This window comes from Aethalodelphis obliquidens, unplaced genomic scaffold (assembly GCF_003676395.1).
Source record: "Aethalodelphis obliquidens isolate GAN/ISIS:26980383/991018 unplaced genomic scaffold, ASM367639v1 scaffold30, whole genome shotgun sequence".
NCBI classification, from domain to species: Eukaryota; Metazoa; Chordata; class Mammalia; order Artiodactyla; family Delphinidae; genus Aethalodelphis; species Aethalodelphis obliquidens.
Window position 1 is genome coordinate 7247833 of NW_020837974.1, and position 25527 is coordinate 7273359.

General features: G+C 48.8%; 1 protein-coding gene across 2 annotated transcripts; it reads right to left on the reverse strand.

The window, feature by feature from the left end:
* Window positions 1-13214: 13214 nt before the first annotated feature.
* IFT22 (intraflagellar transport 22) lies at window positions 13215-21454 on the reverse strand. Of its 2 annotated transcripts, XR_003437003.1 has the most exons (6): window positions 21312-21454; window positions 19496-19572; window positions 19288-19377; window positions 18216-18418; window positions 17165-17441; window positions 13215-13929 (listed from the first exon to the last, which is right to left on the reverse strand). XR_003437003.1 is itself a non-coding variant. In XM_027126054.1 (5 exons), exons 1-5 carry the CDS (start codon window positions 21348-21350, stop codon window positions 17293-17295), a joined length of 558 nt encoding a protein of 185 aa, XP_026981855.1. In that variant the 5' UTR covers window positions 21351-21454; the 3' UTR covers window positions 16857-17292. The 2 variants fall into 2 exon arrangements, 1 of the variants encoding a protein (XP_026981855.1); XM_027126054.1 differs by lacking the exon at window positions 13215-13929 and having other exon boundaries at window positions 16857-17441.
* Between the last annotated feature and the right edge of the window lie 4073 nt (window positions 21455-25527).

Here is a 25527-nt window from a genome sequence, read left to right on the forward strand (position 1 = left end):
ATTTTTAATGGGTACCTTCTCACTGTGGCCAAAATCGGGTTAAGAAAGAAAAAGAGAATATCAGAAACCAGCAGTCTGTCACAACCATCGCTTTATATAGGCGCCCAAAGGCACTCTTATCATCAGTTTCCCCAAATCTTTCACTCTCAGTCCAAGAAATTTTATCTTAAGAGACAACAGTTGAAATTTACATTTTCTGTAATTTCATATTGCGAGCCTGGGGCCAAGAACAACAATCTGGCCTGAACGGGAACTTTCTGCAGCCGTAGATTCATAGGCAGATGCATTGAGAGGGTACCTGTGAGATACTGATCAGGTCTGAGTTTCGAGAGGTCTGTAAATACAGAGACGTTCTAGAGGACCATTAGGGACCCCGTCCCATGAATGGGATGAATATGGGAAAATCTGCAATTCTATACACATGTTGTTTAGAAGTGAGAAAACCCGCAAATAAGATAGATGTGGCTAACTCTTAGAACAGAATTCAGAATTTATTCAATATTACAGTATGCATATTGGAGAGAACATATTTGTTATGTACAGAGGCCACTTTTCTCTCCCAGCCTACTGAACATTCTAACATTCATCTTGGAGAGAATCCCTGTTTGCAGGAGGCATCTGGCAGCATTCCGACACCACACGGAATCAGCTAATTTGCATTCAGTAGAAACGCTACAAATGCGACAAATGTGAGGGCTTTCAGGAAAAGTCAAGCTCATTCAACGTCAGAGAATTCACACTGGAGAAAAACCATATTCACGTAATGGCTGTGAAAATGCTTTTAGACAGTGCTCAGAGCTAATTAGACATCTGGGATTTCAGAGCGGATAGGAGCCCTGGGAGCAGGATGGATGAGGAAGAACCTTCAATCAGAGTTCTAGCCTCAGACAATGTCAGCTAATTCATTCGGGATGTGAAGCGGGCGTGTGTGAATGTGGAAAGCTGTCTAGGGGAAGCGTGGCGTATGCTGGACGTCAGTCAGATCATTCATGCTGGAGAGAAGCCTGTGAGTAAAACCAACGTGGAGCATCATTTGGGGATAGCGCAGCCCTTTCTCATCTTTGGAGAATTCACAGGAAACAAACACTCTCGTTGTAAAGATTGTGGGAGAGCTTTTAGTCGGTAATCAGGCTGATTCATTCTGGAGAAAAACCTTGATTGTGGAGACTGAGGAAACGCCTTCAGTTCTTTTCCTTATTGGATATCAGAGAATCCTTAGTGGTATATGGGGAAACTTTGCCGGGGTGGGGTGGGGGGGTGGATTCAGGGTTTATTAAGTATCGCATTAAAGCATTAATTGCATTAAGAAGGGGTTTAAACTTTTTGCTTCTGCCACTGCAACCAAAGCTTTCATTTCTGTCCCTGATTATCTCATAGAATTTTTTTTTGTCTCTAATGACTTATCTTCCTTAAGGAAGTAAGGAAGATAAGCTTATAAGCTTGCTTTTGTAAGCTTAACTTCGAATTCTAGTAGGTATTCAGTACGTTTCTGCTGAATAAATGAAGTAATGCAATAGGTAAACAGCAGAGGCGGCCTGGCTTGGGCCTTCAGGGTCACGTAGAGCGTGTAAGGACCGCGTCGAGGGGGTGAGGCTTACTGGCAGGATCTGGAGGTTACAAATTCTACTGTGACTGCAACATATCTGTGTTCGGGCCCCATTAACTCGAGGAACTTCTACGGGCCACATCTCTACTGCTGAAGACTATTTTGTGATGGGAAGAGGGGGTGGTGATTTTTCTCAAGTTCTGAATGTAATGGAATCATTCGTATTTGAAGGCTACAGTAGGAGGATGCCAGTTCCTCTTTGTTTTGTATCTAAAACTAGACATTTAAAGAGCAAGGGCTACAGTTCTTGAGTTCAACTTCTCATTTCATGAGGGAAGGGTCAGGCACACTTTCTTGTGTTGAAGCAACACGAAAACCACATTGCTTGATGGAAGCTGGATCAGAAGAAGCTTCATCTGGTTCTTATCCACCGACTGTGTTCTCTCCTCCCAACCTGACTCCTCACCCCTAGCCTAGGATTCTGAGTCTCCTAGAAGACGCCCTTGCTCACCACTATATCCATTCCCCAGTCGAGGGAGAAGAGATTCAGGTCGTGTGCATTTCTGGCTCCTGGCTTTGCATAGAGAAGACAGGAAGAAAAGTCTGAGAAAAAAGGGACAAAGAATGGAGAAAGTGGGGAGTGGCCACAACTCATGGCACCTTATTCCTAAGAGGATATGCAATGTCACTAAGGCTGGCTGGAGAGTAACTAAAGGGCTTAGTTTTGCACCAGTGTAGTTCTAGCTGCCATACATTTCTTCCAGCTGGTACGTGGGGCTCATAAAATCCTGCTGCATGGGACTGGCCTCCTTCTCTAGAATTCATCCAACCCAACCCACCCCTTGCCCATTCCAACTTGCTGCTCCTTCCGTGTGCCTTCTGTGGCCCTTGCTTAGGCTCTGCATCCCAGGGACTCATACCCCCCTACCACTATCCCACTGATTTGTTCTAAAATTCATCATTCAGCCCCATTTTAGAAGATGACCCCCATTTTAGAAGACATGCCCATACGCCTGAACTTTCCTGAATCTTTCCTTCCTTGTCGGTGCCCTGTAGGCCCTGGGACTCGGAACTAAGTGCTAAAGTTGCTTGCCTATGTAGGCCGTGACCAGTCTTGACCTGCATTTCCTACCACACAAGTAAGATTTCCAATGTCTAAACTTGGGCTGATTTTCCATTTGGAGCTACATCAAGAGCCATGGGGCTGTAAGGAATTGATGACAGAGAGGTTCAGAGGAGTGCTGTACTGGTTAAGAATGGCAAAGGCTGCGAAGAGCAGAATCAGCTTAGGAAGTAAAGACATTCAATTCAGCGACCAACAAGACTGGAAGTAGGTGGTTCCAGGATATGTATAGTGGCTCAACGGTATCATCAAGGACCCAGGCTTTTTTTATCTGTCTATTCGGCCAACCTTGGTATGTTGGCTTTTTCCCTTGGTTTTGTTGCCTCCTGGTCTCAAGATGGCTGCTACAGCTCCAAGTATCACATCTCAAACATCCCTGTTCAAAGCAGGAAGACGGGACAGGCCTCTTCACTCTCTCTTCTTTAATCAGAAAGCAAAATCCTCCCAGAAGATCCCCCAGCCATCTCCCTGTAAGTTTTATTGGCAGAACTAAGTCATGTGCCCACTTCTAAGCCAATAGACAGCAAAGGGAAGAAGTTACGAGCTTTCTGCAGTGCAACACATGGGTTGGGGAGCGGGGCAGGGCAGGCCTGGTGAGCCCGGGCAGCAGGGCGGCTCCAGGGCTGGCTCCTCTCTCTGCCTTTTTCACGGAGCCCCAGCTCTGCTCAGGTTATCCCCTCCTTTATCTTCTTCCACAAGAGGCTCATTCTTCCCCCAACTCTAATCGCGTTTTCTCCCTGTCACAGCTTGGTTTGCTTTTCTTCGGTCTCCAGTTTTCCTCCTCAGTGTAATTCTGGCCAGCACATGGCCCTACTTGCCCTCATGACATCGTGTCACACACTGCTGCCTATACGGTCTGATTTGGGGGTTCAAATGTCCTAAAAGGGGAAACTGCCTGGCCTGACTGGCTTCCTTTACGTTTTTGAGTCGGGCAACTTCGAATGTTGTTGGCCAGCCTACAGAGATCCTGGTCCCCTGACCTGCCTGTGTGTGTGGTGTGGGGAGGGTGACAGAGAGGGGGGTCGTGTGATACAACACAGCCACCTGGCGGGGGGCTGAATGAGGCTGCTCCCCACAGGAGGGGCTGTGTGTGTGTGTGGGGGGCAGGTGTAATGGAGTGGAGAAGAGCAGAGACAGTGGGTTTCTGGAGCCCAGGGAAACAAGATAAGATCAGGCCACTCTACACAGAGAGATGCCACAAGGCAGAACACGGGGGCACCAGGCACAGGAGGGAAAAAGCCATTTTTGGACATTTCAGCCCCATTTTAGTGGATGCCATTTGGAGAAGAGGAGAGGAAACTGGCTGGCAGACAGAACCAAGGCCCTTGACTTACGGCCGCAGTTGAACCTGCCCAGCTGAATCCAGATGTTCGGGTCACCCTATTTAAGGTCCAGACATGGTGGAGCAGAAATAAGACGTTCCTGCTTCGCTCCGCCTGTTACCTGACTTACAGAATTGAGAGCATAAGTCACAGATTCCTGAGTCTGCCACCACCTGGAATCTCCCCAAACTCCTACCGCAGAAATTCCAGTGACTGCTAGTAGGAAGCCGGGCATTCTCATGAACGTGGCTTTAACAGGGCTTGGAAGCATTTGGTACATTACTGGACTTGTATCTTAGAAACCCTTTTGTGGCTTTGACAGGCCACAGAAGAGACCGACTGGAGAAGCAGGACTAATTCAAGATGACCATGTAACGGACAGAAGATGGACCAGTGATTCCAGCAAAGGGAATTAAAAAGTCCGCAGTGGGAAAACGAGAACTTTGAAGAGCATGGATAATGGGCAGACCTGGATTTGAACCTTTGCTCCTTTACTTCTTAGTTGCGTGACCTTAGGCAAGTTATGTCACCTCTCCAGGAGATAGTTACTTCATTTGTAATCTGAGGACAGAAATGTCCCATTTCAAGGGTTGCTGGGAGGATTAAATGAGATGCTGCACGTGAGGCACTAAACGCACGCGAGTCACTGCTACAGTCAGAGCCTCTCACGTACCCGGTGAGTGGGGCTGAGCCCCAGCAGGGAGAGCCCGCCTGCCGGTCCCCATCGAAAGAGCTGGCTTGGCGGTTCTGACGGGGAGCTCCGCTGGGGCCCCTCGTGGTGGGGAGTGGCGCTGGGGGGTTATTTTACATACCATAAAGCACTTTACAGCTTTCCTTCTAGCTTCTTGAGCTCCTAGAAGCCTTTGGAACAGCCTTCGCCAGCTCCCCAGGAGTCAGAGTACCCTAGTCTCTCCGGGCTTAGAGTCCGTGTCCCTCCGGTCCCCTGCTCTCCCAACAGCCTTGATGAGTCATTTCAATCTCCTCTACCTGTTTCTATCATTTCTTACTCGATCTGGTCTTGCGATAGTCCTTAGAGGAGTGATTTGAGAGGGTGTTCTGGAGATCCAGTATAAATGACGTTCCAGCTATACACTTCCAAGTCAGGAGCACGAAAGCCCAGTGAGGAGCTGTCCTCCTGGCCAGAGACAGCGGCGTGCGTGAGCTCGTGAGCCTCGGGTAAGCAGGCAGAGAGGCAGCTGGCAAGGGGCCCCCCTTCCTCTCCTTACTGCTCCACAATCTGCTCACATCTTCACCAGGTTCAAGGTTCAGCTGTTCAGAAGCAGCCTCCGCTTTCTAGGAAATGCAGTTCTTATGGGCAGTGCCAACACTAGGGACTAACTCTTATCAACCCCACCGCGAGCATTTCTAACTTACTAGCTTTTAAAGCAATTTAGAAGAGAGCGCCACGGCTATATAAATCGCTGGATATATACACAGAACCTGTCCCCATTTTTGGTAGGGGACGTAGAGATTTTGCAGCTAACAAAAGACAAGGGATGTTCCTGCACTTTGCACTTGGGACCCAGAACTTCGCCGTATACGAAAGGATGATGTACTCGTGGCGGGGGTGGCACAGGTGGGACGTTTCAGTACAGTCGTTAACATCGTTCTCCTGGTTACCTCCACGCTGGTAACCTTGGTTGCTGGTAACCACAGAAGCACTCAGTGCCAGGTGTTAAGCGAGGCACTGTGAATACAGAGATGCTTCAGACATAGGCCTTGTTCTCAAAGAGCTCCAACTTCATGTTGAGGGTGGACCCTGAGCCAGCCATCCTTATCCAGGACACGGGCGAGCTCTCCAACATCCTGGTTTCTTGTTTGTCCCCTGCCTCCCCCTCTCAAGGTCACTCCCAAGGTTAGCGCAGTGCATGGCAGCCAGCAATGCCTCCCAGGCAGAGCCGAGGCAATGGGGACCAAGCCCCTGCCACCTCACGGACATCAGGGCTCATCTGGCTTCCGGGTCGGGAGGAAGTGTGGCAATAAGGACAAGTTGACCTTCCTCCTGTGTGACCTGGAGGAGAATGGCCGACGACTATCCCAGAGAAGGCAGGCTATGTCTTCAGTCAAGGGTAAGCGCATCTCCATCTGAGATGGCCCTGAACCACAAATCCATCTCTCTGCGTCCACTGCGGTGTCCACAGCTGCATACAGTCGCCAATCCCCAAGTCATCCGAGTCCCTTGGTGCTCAGAGGTGCCGTGGAGAATACAAAGGACAAGATGTGGTTCTTCCTTGAAGAGCTTTCTGTCTGTCCGAGAAGAAAAAGGCACGAGAAGGTCACGAAGGACCAGAGCATTACTGGGGTGCTAGACGGGGCTCAGGGGCAGTGGATCTGGTGAGCACAGTGCAGGCTGGGAGCCCAACTGCAGGCGTGCAGCGTCCCAGGAAGGCTTCATGAAAGAGGTGGGCTTTGGGCCGGGCTTGAAGGGTGGGCAGCATTCGGAGGGATGGTGGTGGCGGCTGCATTCCTGGGGGAGCTGCACGTGAGCCATGACCATGGGTGCTCAGAACATGGTTCCCTCATCACCCCCTTGTGAAACAGAGGATTCAGCCAGTGGTTCCTCTTCTCGCTGCTGTAATCACAAGAGCCAGAGGGTTCTTGCAGGCACGGAGGTTTGCGTGGCCAAAGTGGGGGCCTGTGACACTCATTTCCTACGGTGTCATCACAGCGTGAGGTCAGGGACAAGGACATGCTGTCAACACCTGTGCTCAGCCTTTCTGCCAAAGCAGCACGGCGGGGGCCATCCTGGGGGGCCGCTGCTCCCCAGAGGCCAGGATCTGGAGCCTTTATGCTGAAGGTATTATTTTGGGAAACCACAGACTCTAAGCCCAAACCTCGCTCCACCGGCATGACACACGTGGCCAAACACTTGGACCGGATTCTGGCAGAAGATCAAAGAATTCATTCGGCAGAGGAAATCTTTGGCTATTCTGAATAAGGGGAAATTTCCATTCATCTCGTAATTCATACTAGAGAGATTCCCTATGAATGGCGCCAATGTAGGAAAATCCTCCGAGAGAGGCAGCCGCTATCACAGTTGAGAACTCACAGGGGGAGGGCTGGGGGCACGGGAAGCAAAGACAGTGCAAACAAAGAGCTCAGCCTGGAGCCCATCACATGGGAGAAAACCTATATCCTCGTGAGCACAACGGCGCTCCGAGAAAACACAACCCTCACCCAACAATGGCTAAGTCCTTCTGCAGATTCATCGTGTAATGCATCAGGGGTGGTGATCATTTCAGGAGAAATCAGCCCTCATTCGTCACCCGAAGGTTCCAACTGGAGAGAGGGCAGATGCTCGTCATAAATGAGGGGGCTCTTGGGGGGTCTCTGGCCTCAGGAAACACGGAGACCATGCAGGGCCCCAGGAGGACTGTCAGAGGGGCCACAGAGCACACGTCATATCAAATGGTCATGGAAGAGGAAAACATGATGAAAGGGCAAATTTAGAAAACGATTTTGTTGGAACTTGCACTTTTAGCACCTGTAATGGAATGACAGACTTGGGCTGGAAGGGATGCAGACACCCCTTGGGAGGCAGTCTGCTCTGGGGACACAGTCATTCGCTTGCAGCCCGAGGGGCCAACTTGCCCAGGGACCTAGTGCTGTGCAGGGGAGAAGAAGCCAGGCTCCAGAGCTCTCAGCAGATTCCTCTTCCACAGGGCCTCGATATCGATGTTTCTTCATGGTCCCTCCTCCTTCCTCTCCCCTCAGTAAAGTCCTGGCCTTGTGTCTGCCACGTGCCCACCTGTCACTGGTGCTGCCCAGGGGGCAGGAGGCCATCTTCCCACCAAGAGGGTGGTGACCACCATTACATCTGACAACTTGCGAACACGCCGCAAGGGATGCTGCTGTGACCTGTCCCTTCATTCATTCATTCATTCAACAGATATCTTTCAAGCATCTCCTCTACTCTGTAGCTGGCACATTGTTTGTGTTGGGATAAAGGACAGGGGAAAAGGAGGTGTCAGCCACAAGTGGCTCGGGCCACCCTGGGGAAGAGAGAGGGGAATCAGGAAACCAGGAGCACCTTCGAGACTGCAGGGGTGTCTGTGTCCCTGGTTTCAGAGGGGGGCTTTGGAGAGAGCGCTGGGGAGGGAGGCGGAAGAACTCTGATCTAATGACTGCCTCCCAGGTGACAGGCTAGCGTGTGCTGTCTCCGAGGCCCCTGCGTGCGTGGCATCCGTGGTCTCCACTTTGTAAATAAAGAAAATTAGGCGCATGTGCAGCTGTCACGCGGCACAGCTGTCATGCGGCACAGCTGGTCCAGGTCTGTCTCACTCCTGATCCCAAAGTCTTCCCATCACCACAGGGAGAGAATGGGTCCTTTAGGGGACAGTGGGAGGCCCCTGGTGAAGCGGGAGGAAAGGGGATGGAAGGGGAGAAGGGGACTGGCTTTGGTAGGCTCTACTTTAGGGAGCAGAGAGAGGCACACTCATTCATTCACTCCTCCCTTTATCCACTAGGCAAATCTCTACGGAGCCCTATGGAGGGCCAGGCGCTGTGCTTCAGTGCTGGGGATTGAGTGAGGAAGAGGGACACGGGACTTCTATTCTAGAAGGAGGTGGGCGATCCAGGAGGCTATGCGTTTTGAAGGGGAAGCCAGGGGAGAACCCTAACCTCGACCTGCACCGCTAAGGCTGACTTCTGGGAAGGGCTGCCGCGTCAGGTAAGAGCTGAAAGAATAAGCATCAGCCTGGTGTGTGCTGGGAAGCGTCTTCCAGAGACAACCGCGCCGGCAGGGCTGTGGGTGACGGCAGGGCCGTGGGTGACGGCAGGGCGGGAGGAGCCGGAGCCGAAAGAGGGCCAGTGTCACATACGTGAGGAAACCAGTGCAGACACGGAGGGACGCGAGGAGGGACCAGGTCACCCAGGGCCCTTAGAAGGAGCCCAGACTGGACCCTGAGAAAAACGGAAGCCCTGAAGAATGTTAAGCGCGGGGAGGCCCCGAGCGGTCTGCAGTTTACCCCTTCCCTCGGAAGCCCAGGGCTGCAACTGCCAGGAGAGAGTTGTCCGAGGATTCGTCTAACTAGGGCAGATGTGGTCAGAGAGAGCGTGTGAGTTCTGTCGTTTTTCCTCGTGAACCAAGGAGGTTTCCAACAGGTGCAGTGAGCCAAGTGAGCAACAAAGCTCGGGCCGAGTGAGGGTGGCTTGATCCCGAGGAGGAAACCTCTGGTGCGTGAAGGGCAGACCCGAAGGTCCCCCCACGAGTGCTTTGGGATGGACGTGCGTGTGCAGGCACCCCCCTCTTGTGGCCAAAAGAGGTAGTGCACCCGTATTCCCAAACAGGCCGGACCCTAGGTTGTCGCTGGCTGGGGAAGCCCAGTGAAATGAAGCTGGGGCTGCAAGGAGCGGTGGACCCCAGGAGGTTCCCACCTGTTTTTTTGTTTGTTTTTTGAGAAACCTGAACAGTGGAGAAAATGTATATATATGCTTAGAAAGAAAATGCTAGAAAGACAGTGTTACCAGTGATTCTGGTATAGGCTCTGGAATAGGTGACTAAATTTTTCATCGCGTTTATACGTATCTTAAAACTTGCTCACGTATTACTTTTGTTGATAAGAGAAAAAAATGTATTATTATTATTTTTTAAAAAGAGCAGAAGTGACAGAAAAGTGCCCCAAGGGGGTACTGAAGCGGAGGCCAGGTGGCTAGTGTGAGAGCTGAGTGGCTCGGTGAGGGCTGCTGCCCGGGCAGCCCTGGGCATTTCACACCCGCGGAGTACGAGCCAGTCTGAGAAGGTCCGTGCTGGGGACCAGGCTTCCTGGAGGCTGCCCTCCTGGCCATTTCTCTCTAGCTGCGTCCTACAGCTCACACGCACCCAGCTTCGGGGTCCCTGCCCCTCTGCCTTTCTCTCACGTGCTCATCCTTCTCCCATCAGAGTAGCACCCTCCTGACTTGGTCTCGCAGTGGCCCCAACCGCCAGGTTCTGGGTGACCTGGAAGTGTATTCCACACGCTCACACTGGAGGGTTCTCTTCTGCGTGGTCTCTGATTTGTAATGAGGGCTGGGTCTGCTCAGAAACTACAGCCATGCGTGTTCCATCCATGGGGTCTCTGCCTGGACAACTTTTCTGGCTGCGGACAAGTAGCTCACCTGGCCGGCAGTTCTGGTCACTCTGGTCACCTTCCCAGCTTCTCTCTTCTCTCTCCTGCTTGAAACTCTTCTCTGGGGCAGGGCAGCTCCTCGGCCTCCCCTCTGGAAAGTTCCCTGATGCTGGTCTAAGGGACTGGATCTGGAGGGCCGAGGACACAGCCCCCATCATTGCTAGGGTCATTCTTGACTGGAGAAGTTTCCAAGGAGGCTCACTTGTGCCGTGGGAGGGTTACATTTCAAAGAAACTCCTCATGAGCTTAATTTCAGAAACGTTCTGAAATACATAAAATATGTTTTTTAAAAAATCAAATAGGGCTTCCCTGGTGGCACGGTGGTTGAGAGTCCGCCTGCTGATGCAGGGGACACAGGTTCGTGCCCCAGTCCAGGAAGATCCCACATGCCGCGGAGCAACTAGGCCCGTAAGCCATGGCCGCTGAGCCTGCGCGTCCAGATCCTGTGCTCCGCAACGGGAGAGGCCACAACAGTGAGAGGCCCGCGTACCGCAAAAAAAAAAAAAAAAAAAAAAAAAATCAAATAAAACCCCTTCATTATAGAAATTTTCAATCCCACTAAAGAGAATATAATGATACAACGAACTCTCATGTTCCCATCACCTAACCTCTATAGCTATTCATTTACTGCCATTCCTGTTTCCACCACACCTCACCACATTTTGTGTGTGTATGTGTCTGTCGAGTATTTTAAAGTAAATCTCAGTGTATCTTTTTTCTGATAGGTAACTCAGTATGTATCTCTAGATAATTAAATTACATTTGACGTTTTGGGGGAATGTGTATGATAACAGAATAGTTTAGTGATCTCCTGTACCCATCTCCACCCCCAGTAGACACCCAGCCACTCTCCTTTCATCTGCTCTCCCCTCTCCCACCACAATGGATATTTTTCAAGCAAATCTCAGACATCATTTCACCCATAAAGTCGGCAATATGTGTCTCTAAAACGCTTTTCCTTTTTAAAGCATAACCCCAATATCATTATCACAACTAAAAATTTTAAACAGTAATTCCTTAATATCGTCCATGTTCACATTTTCCTGATTTTCAAAAATTTCACAGGGCTTCTGTGGTGGCGCAGTGGTTGAGAGTCCGCCTACTGATGCAGGGCACACGGGTTCGTGCCCCGGTCCGGGAAGATCCCACATGCCGCGCGGAGCGGCTGGGCCCGTGAGCCATGGCCGCTGAGCCTGCGCCTCTGGAGCCTGTGCTCCGAAACGGGAGAGGCCACAACAGTGAGAGGCCCGCGTACTGCAAAAAAAAAAAAAAAAAAAAAAAAATTTCACAATTGGTTGTTAGAATCATAATCCAAATAAGGTCTACAGGTTGCATTTGGTTGATAGTCTCCTCAGGTCCACTTCCCTCTTAAAAAAAATTTTTTTTAAAATCTAGTAATTTGTTGAAGTATTTCAACAGTTTGTCCTTAGAACGGAATGACACAATGCTCGAGCGCCAGTTCTGTGCCAGGCACTGTGTTTTGTGCTGGAAATAAAGGCGTGGGCAGATCTGGGGCAAATCACTGACTCTCTCTGGGCTTCAGTACCCGCTTCTCTAACAGAAGAGGACTGGACTAGATGCTCTCTAAAGGCTCCACTCTGATTCACTCGGATCTCCATCTCATCACTAGGATCCACTGTGTGAGTCCACACGAACCGCAGTCAAACTTACTCCCAGGGAACCCCCGCCTTGACCCTACCTCTCTGGGCGCCGCCCACCTGCCGGGGTGCTCGGAGGTCGAGATAAAGCGGGAGGAGCTCTCCCGGACGGCGGAAAATTGCTCTGACCGCGGAAGCGAGCTGTAAAGGCAGAGACCTTGCGCACGGGCCGGCCCCGCCCAACTACACTTCCCACAGCCCTCTGCCGCCAGCCGGTTACCACGGAGACGGGCCGGGATAGTCGGCTCGGAGACTGTCCGTGGCCTGGGCCTCCGGGTGGCCGTACGCAGAACAGCCTCTACCCCCACGGCTTCCAAACGGGCCGGCCACGCGCGCCCGCCACCCAGCCCTTGACTCTGGAGCCCGAGGAGGCAGGGCCATTTGGCTGGGTCTGGGCCGCCGGGAGGAGGCTGAACTACATTTTCCAGGAGCCTCCGGGCACGCTCGCGCGGGGCACAGAAAAGGTAACATCGAGTTGTTGCCAAGGAGACCAGTCCCGGGGTATTTGGGCCCCTGAAGCCCGTGGACAGAGGAGTTGGAGACAAAGAAGAGAGATAGAAGAGAGAATGAGGATGGAAAACTTGTTTATAAAGCAACATAAAGAGTACACTCCCTCCTGTTTAACTTTGTTTCCACCAACGCTCAGGGCCGGCGTGAGCATCGCACAGCCCTCTGGGAAATGCAGATGGCGCTGCCCTAAGGACTATGGGAAATGTAGTTATTGATTAACAGCCACTACCTCGAGCACCTACAGTAAGGATATGGGATTGAATCCTCCCTGCTTCTCCCTTCTTTTCCACTCAAACACAATGTTTACCTCCCCAATACTTACAGAATCTCTCTCTTTCTCTTCGTGCCAACCCTCAGTGCTGTATTTCAGACACTCCCTTAAATCTGTTCTCCTCACGGCCACCAAAGTAATTTTCCCTGCTCTCTTAGGGCTCTTACACAGCTAATAGAACCAAGTCCACATTAACCGGCTGGCATGTATATTTGACCTCTCACCAACTGTCTCACACTAGTCTCCTCATATGTAAGAACCATTCTCTTTAGATTGTTCATCTCATTTGTGATTGATATCTTAAAGCCATTGCCACCACTTTTTTTTTTTTTTTTTTGCTGTACGCGGGCCTCTCACTCTTGTGGCCTCTCCCGTTGCGGACTCCGGACGCGTAGGCTCAGCGGCCATGGCTCACGGGCCCAGCCGCTCCGCAGCATGTGGGATCTTTCCCGGACCGGGGCACGAACCCGTGTGCCCTGCATCGGCAGGCGGACTCTCAACCACTGCGCCACCAGGGAAGACCATTGCCACCACTTTTTAAAAATGCAGAGCACAACTTCTTGCTTTTAACAGTTGCCCCCCCGAAAGGGTGGTACATTCCAAGTGTAGCTGGATTTGCAAAATATTCTTGAAAAGTACTTGAAATAGGTTTCTATCAGTAGAAACCAAGTTCCTGATACTTTGATAAAATTAGGATTTTATTTCTCTGAACAAAATATTTCATTACATGATCTGGTTAATTCACACCTAGGTGTTTTCCAGGTCTTGTAAAGTCACACAAAAGATTAAAACAAAAACACGATGGTTCTTGTATGAAATACTTATCACAAAACTCCGGTACGATTATAAACAGTCTTAATAGATGTTTTTGTTTTTACACAACACTTTGAAAGTCTAAGATCTATAATTACACTTGGTCCAAAGAGCTGTAAGTGTGGAGTGAATCTGCCTGAGGCTTTAGAGAAAGGAGGCATACTTTTAAAGGCTATCAGAAAGCCTAGATAGGAGTGAACTGTACGGTGTAAGAAGACAGATGAGGTATTGCTCACATCAAAGCACCAAGAAACTTTCCTTTTGAAGTGGGAATACTTGGCAGACACATTTCCATTAGCTTTTAACTTCGGTAGGAAGAATGGCCCAGATCATAAACATAGAGAATTGTTTAACTGATAAAGCAGTTTAGAAGTCACAGTCAAAAATACGTAATTTCTTCTTAACATTCAAAAGCAGAGTTTCCATCTTCCTCATTTATTTCTTTGGTTTTGGTTTTTAAAATGTAGAATCCTTCATTTCTTGCCTGAGGAAAGAGTACGTCTGTTGAAAAAGCATCCGCCACGGCCAGGATATTCATGTAGTTCTCAGGAATCAGGTGGGGAAGGCTGAAGTCAAGATCTAGAAGGGCCACAGTTCAGAATGATTTTCTTAAGTGGTACCAATGCAGTTACCTTTTCAATGGGTATCAGGAGCACTGCTCTTTTATTAACTCTTATATGTTCTCAGTTACCAGCAAAGCTCCATCTGTTGTTATAGCAACTTAGCCTACACTTTGGACATAAGGGTCTTCTGGCGTTCCAGCAAATGTATAATGATCTCCAGGAGCTTTCCTGAACAATTTTGAGATATGGACATTCAGGTTACAATATAAGTTGTAATTTTCTTTACAACAGAGCTTCAGAATACTACTTGGTCATTTGATTGGTTTCAAGAAATATGATGGGGCTTCCCTGGTGGCACAGTGGTTGAGAGTCTGCCTGCCGATGCAGGGGACACGGGTTCATGCCCCGGTCCAGGAAGATCCCACATGCCGCGGAGCGACTGGGCCTGCGCGTCCAGAGCCTGTGCTCCGCAGCGGGAGAGGCCACAGCGGTGAGAGGCCCGCATACCGCAAAAAAAAAAAAAAAAAGAAATATGATGCTAGATCTATCTGCAACATACTTGCAAACCATTTTCTGGATGGTTTAGCTCCAAAAATGGTTATTTGCCCTGCTGTGGTTGTTATTGCTTTACTAGGTTCAGTCTCAAAGGGTGCGACTCTTAGCCAGGTCCACTTGTAAACTCATCTGCCCAGTTACACAAGACAGTGGAAAGAGTGGGGGCATGGGATCCAGTTCTGTCCCAGTCCCTAACTCCCTAGCTGAGTCACCTTGAACTAGTCCTTTGTCACTCCCCCAAAACCTGCTCGTCCTCTTCCATTAATGCCTCAGTGAACAGCATCTGTGGTAGGCTGAATAATGGCCCGCAAAGACATCAGACCCCACTCCCTGTGACGTGCACATCCTGTAAATGATACTTTGCTTGGAAAAAGCGTCTTTGCAGATGTGACTAAATTAAGGATCTTTAGATGGGGAGATTATCCTGGGCCCTCAATGCAATTATAAGTATCCTTACAAGAATGAGGTAGAGGGAGAGTTGAGTCAGATAGAGGCGAAGATAATGTGAAGATGGAGCAGAGAGAGATTTGAAGATGCTGGCCTTGAAGACTGGAGTGATGGAGCCACAAACCAAGGAATGACAGCAGCCACCTCTACACTCGTCCTCCTTCCGATCCAGCCCTCACATTGAGGTCAGAGGGGCTTTTCTACCACGGAGATCCAACCACATCAACCTGCAGTGAACATCCTTCAGTGGCAGCTCAAACCCTGACACCTTGGCCTGGCAGGCAGATTCTTAACCACTGCGCCACCAGGGAAGTCCTGGCCTCTTAAATTTTAAAACATTTTTCTCGATTCAAGGGCTCACAAGGGTTGTACTCTGGCTATGGACATAAATGAAAGCTGCTGGGGTAATTTTTCTATTGAGCTCTTGGATAATCATTAAAAATCAGATAAAAATAATCTCTGTTTTGGAGCTGTAGTCTCAAGATCAATTATTATTATTGCAGCTATTATGTAAAGAAGATTTACTACAGTTTGCATTAACGTAATCTTGTGTTCCTTGCAAAAGTTCCAACTGAGAGCAGGTCAGGCAGAAGGAAATTAACCTGGGCCTAAAATGTGCTCACAGATAATCCAGGCAGTTTACTAAGAGTTGACTGTAGCTCAGTCTAAATTTACCAGGGGGCTTCCCTGGTAGCACAGTGGTTAAGAATCCTCCTGCAAATGCAGGGGACACAGGTTCGATCCCTGGTCCGGGAATATCCCACATGCTGCGGAGCAACTAAGCCTGTGTGCCACAACTACTGAGCCTGCACTCTAGAGCCCGTCAGCCACAACTACTGAGGCTGTGTGCCGCAACTACTGAGGCTGTGTGCCGCAACTACTGAAGCCAGTGCACCTAGAACCCGTGCTCCACAACAAAAGAAGCCACCACAGTGAGAAGCCCATGCACCACAATGAAGAGTAGCCTCTGCTCGCCGCAACTAGAGAAAGCCCGCACACAGCAACAAAGACCCAATGCAGCCAAAAATAAATAAATAAAAATAAAATTTAAAAATAAATAAATAAATTTACCAGGGAACTGTCGTTATCTGCCAACACCACTCTCTCAAGCAGACTGCCCACACACAGCCCTCTTCATTGTAAGAGTGAAACGCAGACAAGCATATATTTCATCTCTTGTGTCTCTACTTTTCTTCCACTCTCAGTTGAAAAGACCTACATCTAATTTTATTTTATTTTTTTTGGCTGCGTTGGGACTTCGTTGCTGCGTGCGGGCTTTCTCTAGTTGCAGCGAGCAGGGGCTAGTCTTCACTGCGGTACACGGGAGTCTCATTGTGGTGGCTTCTCTTGTTGTGGAGCACAGGCTCTAGGCACACTGGCTTCAGTAGTTGGGGCACGCAGGCTCAGTAGTTGTGGCTCACGGGCTCTCGAGCACAGGCTCAGTAGTTGTGGCTCATGGGCTTAGCTGCTCTGTGGCATGTGGGATCTTCCAGACCAGGGATGGAACCCATGTCCCTTGAGTTGGCAGGTGGATTCTTAACCACTGTGGCACCAGGGAAGTCCCTACATCTAACTTTTGATCTACTTAATATATTTTCAGGTTGGCTGTACTAAAAAATTCAAAAAGTACAAATCATGGAAGAACACTAGTTCGTAAGGTCACTAAAACAAGCTCACTTGCACAATAAGCTATAAATTCACCATATCTGCTTATCCTGAGCATTAAATCTTTTGACTATTTTTACAAATGGTTGTTATGACAACATCACATTGTTTTTCCCTGTATTACATGAAATAATATTTAAGAATTAAATTCAAAAAAAACAAAGAATTAAATTCCCCTGAGATAATAAAAAACGTTTTTAGAAGATGTATATGTATTCCACCTTCCAGTGTGATACGGTGTCCAGATATCAAGGACATCTAAATAAAAATAAAATCTTGCAGAGGTTAAATGCTAATATTTTTCAAGAATATCCTAGGCAGATTGTACAGATTAAGGAATGAAAATCACATTTAAACCAATGTACGTGGATTGAACTACTGTTGGTATCACTGGGCTGTGACAGTTACGATTCCACAACTTTTACAGTATGGCATAATGTGAAGGGGAAAAAAAAACCACCTCAGTTTTCCAGCTCTCTGGAGAGATCTGGGGCAAAGGTATCAGAATTCAATAACAGGAGTTTCTCAGCTGAACTGAGGACAGAGAATAGATGGTATGAGTCAACTCCCTGGCTGACTGTTACCTTTGGCTAAATAAGGAAAATGTCTTCTACAGCCAAAGGGAGATGAGAACCTTAGTAGGTGGATGGATTTCAGATCTGCACTGAAATTGACTTCATTTGGGATGCGGAAGCGTCTAGGTGAAGGCCGGTTAGGTGATAATTGACATCTCCTCCCGGTCTCTGCTCTCAGACACTGAGTTGATTATGCTTCTTAAATACTTTACGAACTCCATTCTGATGTCTTCTGGGTCATCCTCAAGATTTGAGTGCACCAGCTTCAGCTTGTTCAAGGGTGGCGCTTAAAAAAGAAAATAATGTAATTAGGCAGGAACTTTTAGTGAGGGGCTATTCCTAGCTCCAAAGGACCTGAGTCTTTTATTTTTTATTTTAAAAAAATATTTATTTATTTATTTGGCTGAGCCGGGTCTTAACTGTGGCACGCAGGGTCTAGTTCCCTGACCAGGGATCGAACGCGGGCCCCCTGCATTGGGAGTGAGGAGTCTTAACCACTGGACCACCAGGGAAGTCCCAGGACCTGAGTGGTACAGGAGCCAATTTCTTTAACTTTCCCAAGTCCAAAAATAAAGTTGTGCCTTGCTTGACACAATTTAACAGAGAAAGGTTTCATCACACTGCCGCCTGGCAACAGGATCACAGCTCTCCAAGCCACTTCCAGGCCCTCTTTGTTCTTACACCAGAGGAAGGCATTTCTGAATTTTGAGTTTTTTATGGTCACTTTGACACCTCTGTAATGGTGTGTGTCACATGCAAATTGGAGCTTAAAGGCAAGTCAGGAAAGAGTGTCCCTAATAGTACCGATGAGTGGCTAAAACCAGGTTTTTTTCCCCTCTTAGTGTCTGCCTACTTTTAAAGTGTCTGCATCCTGGCCTGGATGGTACAGCAGATCTTCCAACCCAGCAGTTCTGATTTACGTGGTAAGAAAAACAAATGTCTAGGACACAGCAGATGCTCTTTAACTGCACAGGGCTGCTGGTTTCCAAGACACAGGGCAATATACAAATGCCCAGAGCATTTCAGACTACAGCAGAAAGGAGAAGTCCAGGCTTCCTACCCAAAGCCAGGTTTCCTTTGTCACTTCCAGAGCCTGGTTTGTGGTGTGCAATTAACAGACATTGAGTGTCCTGTAAAAACTGCTGCTGGACGAAGCAGGAATACCACATCTCAATTTCCTTCAGGTGGCCTGGGATGTCAGCATTGAAGACGACCACCACCCCATGAGAGTCCTTCATCAGGGCTGGCCAGCAAGACTCGAACCTGCGTGGCAGAAAAGGACGCAGCGTGAAGGGTAGGTGGCTCTGGCTTCTGCATTTGTTTTGTTTTTAATTTTTATTGGAGTAGAGTTGATTTACACTGTTGTGTTAGTTTCTGCTATACAGCAAAGTGATCCAGTTATACATATACACATATCCACTCTTTTTTAGATTCTTTTCCCATATAGGCCATTATAGAGTATTGAGTCCCCTGTGCTAATATAGTAGGTCCTTATTAGTTATCTGTTTTATACACAGTAGTGTGTATATGTCAATCCCACTCTCCCAATTTATCAGCCCCCCGCCACTTTCCTCCCTGGTAACCACATGTTTGTTTTTTACATCTGTGACTCTATTTCTGGTTTTTTTGTGTGTGTGTGGTATGCGGGCCTCTCACTGTTGTGGCCTCTCCCGTGGTGGAGCACAGGCTCCGGATGCGCAGGCTCAGCGGCCATGGCTCATGGGCCTAGCCGCTCCACGGCACGTGGTATATTCCCGGACCGGGGCACGAACCCGTGTCCCCTGCATCGGCAGGCGGACTCTCAATCACTGTGCCACCAGGGAAGCCCTCTATTTCTGTTTTATAAATAAGTTCACTCGTACCATTTTTTATCGATTCCACGTATTAGCAATGGTTCTGGTTTCTAACTGTGGACTTTGAAAATGATGTCTAAGTATTAATCATGGATGGATGACCTCTCACTATATCATAACCCAGTCACTAAAGTTTCGAGAGCAATGCATGTCACCAGTAATTGATGGAGCCCCTAACACATGCTAGGAAGGGTGCTCGCTAGGCCCAAGTCCAAGGTGCCTGGCAGGCAGCTGACTTTTGAATCATTTGATGGAGCAAATGCTCTAAAGGAAACGTACTTTGGATCGCCACCACAGTCCCAGAGCTCAAATTCACACCCCGTGCTTTTGTCGTTGCTGGTAACGTGTGGGTTCTCAAATTCCAGGATCCTAAACATAAAAACAAGAGCAGCACCTCTCCTTAGGAAACATTATACTTTGGGGATGCCAAAGTCAGGGGCGGGTGATGGTCAGGGACTGCGTGGGACGCGGACTGGTCAGGGCTCACCTCACTCCTTGGGTTGGGTTGTATTCGGTGATGTCAGAAGATTCTGTCAGGAAGTTGGCCAAAACAGTTTTTCCACTCTGTGAAAATGAAGACAGTGAAAGATCGTTGCTGAAGAGCAGAAAAGTAAACCATACGCAGGCCCTCCAACAGCCAGCCTGGACCCAGGTGGGATGCAGTAGAGGCCACGGCCGCCCTGAGATCACCAGGGCAGAGGGCTCTCTCTGGTTGGGTGGGCACAGCCTGCTCTGGGTTGCCGGGAGCACAGATTTCAGTGCTGGCTCTGCTGCTGGGTGACTTCACCTGCTTCCCAGCAGAGGGAATAGCTAGTTCAAAGGCACCAGGCAGGAATGGACGCGGCACATTTAAGGACTAGAAAGGCTGGTAAATTAGAAGAATAGTAAGGGAGAGGGAGATGTGTATGTGCAGAAATAATTCTGTTGTTGAAGCCAGGTAATGGATACTAGGGTTCACTGTGCTCTCTCCCCTTGTATATGTTTGAGAATTTCCATTTAAAAAAGATACCTGTGTTTGTTTTGCTTTTCATAATTCCGAGCATATTGTTGTTACTTGCCTGTTTAACTGTTTAAGTCTTGGAGAGTTCTCTGTGTCAGTTTACATGGATTTGCCTTATTTTGTTTCACTGCTGCACAAAGGAAGAATGTACCTTAGTTTATCCAGACATTTGCTCACTGATGGGCACCGAGGGTGTTTCCAACTGTTCCACATTGTATAGGACTCATGGGGAGCGTGGAGGAGTCTTTAGCTACAGTAGCTTTTGAGAAATGTAACTGCCACGCTAAAAGCTGTGCACATTTAAAATTGCAATCCCAGAATACTCCGTTCCCTGAAAGCATTCTAACACTGCATGTTATCAATATTCTAAACTTTTCTCATCCACACTGGTGAGCACATAAGTGCCATCTGTTTGTTTGTGTTCCGCGACTGTGCGACTGAGCATCTTTTCATACTTATTGGTCAGTTGTATTTCTTGTGCACAGACTTTGCCACATTATCTTGAGTTGCTTCTCTTTTCTTTATTGATTCTTAAACTTTCCTGTATGTTCTACCTATGAATCCTTTCTTTGTCATGCATTTTGCTAATACTTTCCCCTGGCTTTAACGTTGCTGTCATTTCTTTTAAGGCTTCTTCATTTTTGTGTTGTGTTTAAGACCTTCCCTGTCACAAGATTAAAAACATAGCTTTCCATATATTCATCTACTACAGTGGTTCCCAGCAAGTGGTCCCTGGACGACCAGCATCAACAAAATGCAAATTCTCAGGTCCCTCCCAGACCTACTGAATCAAAACTCTGGGATAGGACCAGCGAGTTGTGCGACTGACCACCAGGCAATTCTGATGGGTGTTTACGTTGGAGAGCTATCCATTTACTACGTCCACAGTTTTCTTTTACACATTTAGCTTTTTAGTCTATCCGAATTTTATTCTTGTGTGCGGTGTGAAGTACACAGGTAGATTTAATGCCCCGCCATCACCACCCACATGGAAAAGCTAAATGTTCCAAGACCAGGTGATGGTTCAGTCTTTCCTCCTGGTTTTCTTGTTCCACGGACAAACCTCATTAGGGAGAGCCACAGGCGCAAAGGAGAGTCGTGAGATCTAGGCTCTGACTCCATAACGCCACTCACTACCTTGGGCCTTCGGGCCTTAGTACAACCGGGTCGAGGTCTGGGAACACCGAGTTCACGGTGAAGCCAGCGGCGCACACCAGGATGGCCGCGGTGGGACTGGGCTCCCGGCTCCTGGGCCCCACGCCCGTCCGGGTCCCGCTTGCCGCCCCGCCGGCCCAGGCCTCACCTCGCAGGGCCCCACGAAGAGGATCTTGGCCTTCAGCATCGCGGCCCGCACCCCGCAGACCCGCCGGAACCCCAGGCGCTGCCAGAGCCCTCGCCTCCGTCAGGGCGGAGCGGAAGCCGCCGCGCCGGTTGGCTGCCTTCGTTCCCATGGAGACGGGAGCGGCCGCGGGGGCCGACGGGAGTGGGCGGGTTTCTGCCGGGGCCGGGGGGCCGGGCACCCGAGGGGATCTGGGGTGGTCTGCCGGCCGCCTGCTGGGCGGCGTGGGTTTCGCGTTGGGGGTGGGCGGCAAGGCAAAGCAAGAGGGTAAGAGGGAAGTAAAAAACCCGGATCCAGATTCACTTGTGAGCGGGGAAGCCCGCAGAGCTCGCGGGGTCCCAAATCTCCTTTATTCCTCCCCGTAACCCCGAGAGCTGAAACGGGCCAAGTAGCTGGTGAGGTGGGGTGGGAACCAGGCATCTGACGCCTGTGTCACTCTGGCATGATACTGTCCACACTGAGAACGGATTTATCATATCCCTGGCCCAGTCTAGAAAAGGTCAGGGAGAAAATGAGTCTCTATGGTTCACCACTCACCGTCATTTGGATAATCTGGGAGAAACCAAAAGGATGATAATGTCCCGGCCTTGTTCACGGGCAGTGCAGGTGTCTGAACGCATTGCTGCTAAATTCAGTCACTAAGTCAGTTTTAAATTACGGAGGCGGAGCCGGTTCAGAAATTTGGGTGAGGCCATGAGGCCATTGTATGCTAAGGGTGCCAATACAAAATACGCTAGTCCCCCAGAAGTGCTAGTATAACAGCTACAACAAGAACAACAACAAAACCAAAATAAATCTAATACCAAACTGCTTTTTTTGCAGTACAAGGTGAACTGGGACTTCCCTGGTGGCTCAGTGGTTAAGAATCGGCCTGCCAGTGCAGGGGACACAGGTTCGTTCCCTGGTCCGGGAAGATCCCACATGCCGCGGAGCAACTAAGCCCGTGCGCCACAACTACTGAGCCTGCTCTCTAGGGCCCGCGAGCCACAACTACTGAAGCCGGCTCGCCTAAAGCCCGTGCTCCGCAACAAGAGAAGCCACTGCAGTGAGAAGCCCGTGCAGCGCAACGAAGAGTAGCCCCCGCTCGCCGCAACTAGAGAAAGCCAGCGCACAGCAACGAAGACCCAACACAGTCAAGAAAAACAACAACAACAACAACAACAACAACAAGGTGAACTGTAAGGAAGAGTCTGCCTTAAGTTCAAGATGTCCTTAACTGATTGATTGAATCAATATCTTTTTTTTTTTCTTTTTGGCGGTACGCGGGCCTATCACTGTTGTGGCCTCTCCCGTTGCAGAGCACAGGCTCCGGATGCGCAGGCTCAGCGGCCGTGGTTCACGGGCCCCTCCGCAGCATGTGGGATCTTCCCGGACCGGGGCACAAACCCGCGTCCCCTGCATCGGCAGACAGACTCTCAACCACTGCGCCACCAGGGAAACCCGAATCAATATCTTTTGAATGAATGCCTGCTGTGTGTTCTTCTAGGTACTGGGGATGTGCCTGTACCTCTTGAAGCTGTCATTCCAGTGGAGTAGATGGATATTAAGGAAACAAGTTAATAAAAAAAGTACTCTCAGGTAGAGACAATTTTAGATATTGGTAAACGCTATGAATAAAAATAAATCACTAAAGAGTTAAAGAGTGTGAAGGAGCCAGTTTTGGATGGAGTGGTCAAGGCAACACCGTGGTGCAGAGGTGACATTAAAGCAGAAAACTGAGTAAAGAGAGGGTGCAGATAAAGCATTGAAAGATGTAGGGTATGAGCAATGCAGCAGAACAGCAAGGGCAAAGACACTGAGGTGGAAATAAACGTGGTATGTTCCAAAAATAGCCCGGAGGGCCTGTGACACCGGTGCAGGAAGAGTAAGGAGGAGAGTGGGAGGAGATGCTCTTGGAGAGGTTGTATAAGACGTTGGGGATTCATTCTAAGGGTGATTGGAAGCCTGTGCCAGGACTGTATTTGGCTATGTCATAGAAACTCCACCACAGCAACTTAACCAAATAAGGGATTCATTATTTTCTCACCTAACAAGGAATCCAAGGATGGGCGTACAAGGGCTGATGCAGCTGCCATCTCCTTACTTTCCTGACGTCTTTTGCTCCGCCTTTGTGTATTTGCTTTCTAGGCAGGAACAAAGGAGAAGAGAAAAGGTCAAAAGATATACAGTACTACAGACTCCCTTTTCTCAGAAAAACAATGGCTTCCTTAGAATCCCTATCCAGTGATTTCTCCTTCTGTCTCATTGGTTAGAACTGTGTCACGTAGCCTCCATAACTGCAAAGGAATCTGGGAAATATAGATTGTAGCTCTGTACATTTCTTTTCCCAAGAAGTGGGGCCCAGAGTGGGAGTGGGAGTGGGGATGGGGAGTTGATATTGGCTAGGAAACTGGCCAGCCGAAAAAGTCATCATGGAAGATTCTGAGCAGTGGATTGACGTGATCTGATTTATGTTTAAAAGCGATCACTGGCTGCCGTGTGGAGCAAAGGGGACAAGCGTGGATGCATACATGGCAATTAGGAGGGTATTCAGGTAGCTTAAGAGAGGGATGATGGTGGTTTGGCTAGGGCCGCAGTGGAGGTTGGGTCTGGGACACATTTTGAAGGTAGAGGTAGCAGGAGTTGCTGATGGATTCGATGTCAGGGAAAGAGGAGTTAAGGATGAGTCCCAGGACATTGACTTATGAATGTCACTATTCATTGACATGAATAATGTTTGCCATTTCCAGACTTGGGAAGACTGGGGCAGGGTTTGTGGTGGGAGATTAAGAGTTCTATTTTGGTTATGTTAGTTTTGAGATGCCTGCTAGTTGTTGAGGGAGAAATGGGATATAAGATTCCGTGCCTGATGGGTGAGGTAAGGACTAGAGCTATAAATCTGGACAAGATATCACTCAGCATGTGGAATGCCATGAAAGCCATGGACTAGATGAGAACTCGTAGGGGGTAAGTGTTGGCAGAGAAGATAAGTGTAGACAGATAGTGCCCTGGGACACTCTTCTATTTAGAGGAGAATCTAGCAAAGAAAGCTGGAAAGGATCGTCCAGAGAGGCAGGAAGGAAACTAGGAGAGTATGGCATCGTGCAAGCCAAGTCAGGATGGCATTGCAAGACAGGGAGTGATCCATTTTGTCAGATGCTTCCAAGAGATCCAGAGAAGTCACGGAAGGTGAAGGATCAACCATCAGATGTGGTGGAGGTCATTGATCATTTTTTTAAAAATACTTTTCACTTACTATCTTTAAACACGTGACCACACATACATATAGCTTTGTAAAAGTGGCTAAATATGATCATGCGTTTGCTTTCTTTCGGGGCAATCTCTTTCTTCTTTTTTTGTTTGGCTCCCTTACCTCACCCTTGACCTCTCCCTTTCCCTCTTTACCGCTTGAAGTTTTCATTCTAGTGAAGAGACAGACAGTGAGTAAACTCCCAATGGAGAGGCTATGATTACAACCTGGGGTGCATCGTTCAATATTTTTCTCCATACATCTTATAAATCCCCATTCTGCAAGGCTCTAAATGCATAGAGACCTGTAACAGGATGCTGAAAGGGTGACTCTATCCAATTTTGGCTGAGGTTTAAAGGCTGACAATAGGTGTTGAGTGTCTCCCAGCGTCTAGTCCCTTTCTGTAGAACTTAAGCACATCACCTGGAAGTTATCAGAGTCATGAAGTTGAAGAGGGAGAGAGGGAAAATTTCTTTGAAGAGCGTGCTGTTTGCTCATCTCGGGTCAAGTGAGACATGAGTCTTCAGAGAACTTGTATCCCCTGGCATTTGGGCAGCCCCCTGTTTTCACAATGCACCTTTGAAGATTATGTGCTTGAATCCTTAGATTGGGGCGCTGGAAGAAGAGGAGGGATGCATTCTCAGTTGATGAAAAATGAAGATGGAGTGGAAATAATCTGGATGGAGGGCCTTTGTATTTTGGGTGTGAATTAATTTGACTGAAATAACAAAACTGTATTCTAGTGTGAAGGCTGACAGTCTAGAGATGGTACAGCAGCACAAAAATGGCCTCATGCACCAGGTTCTTTACACCTTTTTTTCTCTGCTGTCCTAAGGTTTAGTCTTTGTCCTCATGCTTGTTACCTCATAGTCACAATGGCTGCTGTGCCTCCAGGCATCATGCCTGCAATTAAGGAAAGAAGAAGCGGGAAGAGCATATGCTTTTCTGGTT

What these genes read in the sequence shown, in the direction of transcription:
- IFT22 (XM_027126054.1), bottom strand. Translation starts at nt 21,350, where the DNA reads ATGCTGAAGGCCAAGATCCTCTTCGTGGGGCCCTGCGAG. An exon ending in TCTTCGTGGGGCCCTGCGAG is followed by an intron (nt 19,573 to 21,311) that starts GTGAGGCCTGGG and finishes TCATTTTCACAG; the next exon opens with AGTGGAAAAACTGTTTTGGC. An exon ending in AACCCAACCCAAGGAGTGAG is followed by an intron (nt 19,378 to 19,495) that starts GTGAGCCCTGAC and finishes TTTTATGTTTAG; the next exon opens with GATCCTGGAATTTGAGAACC.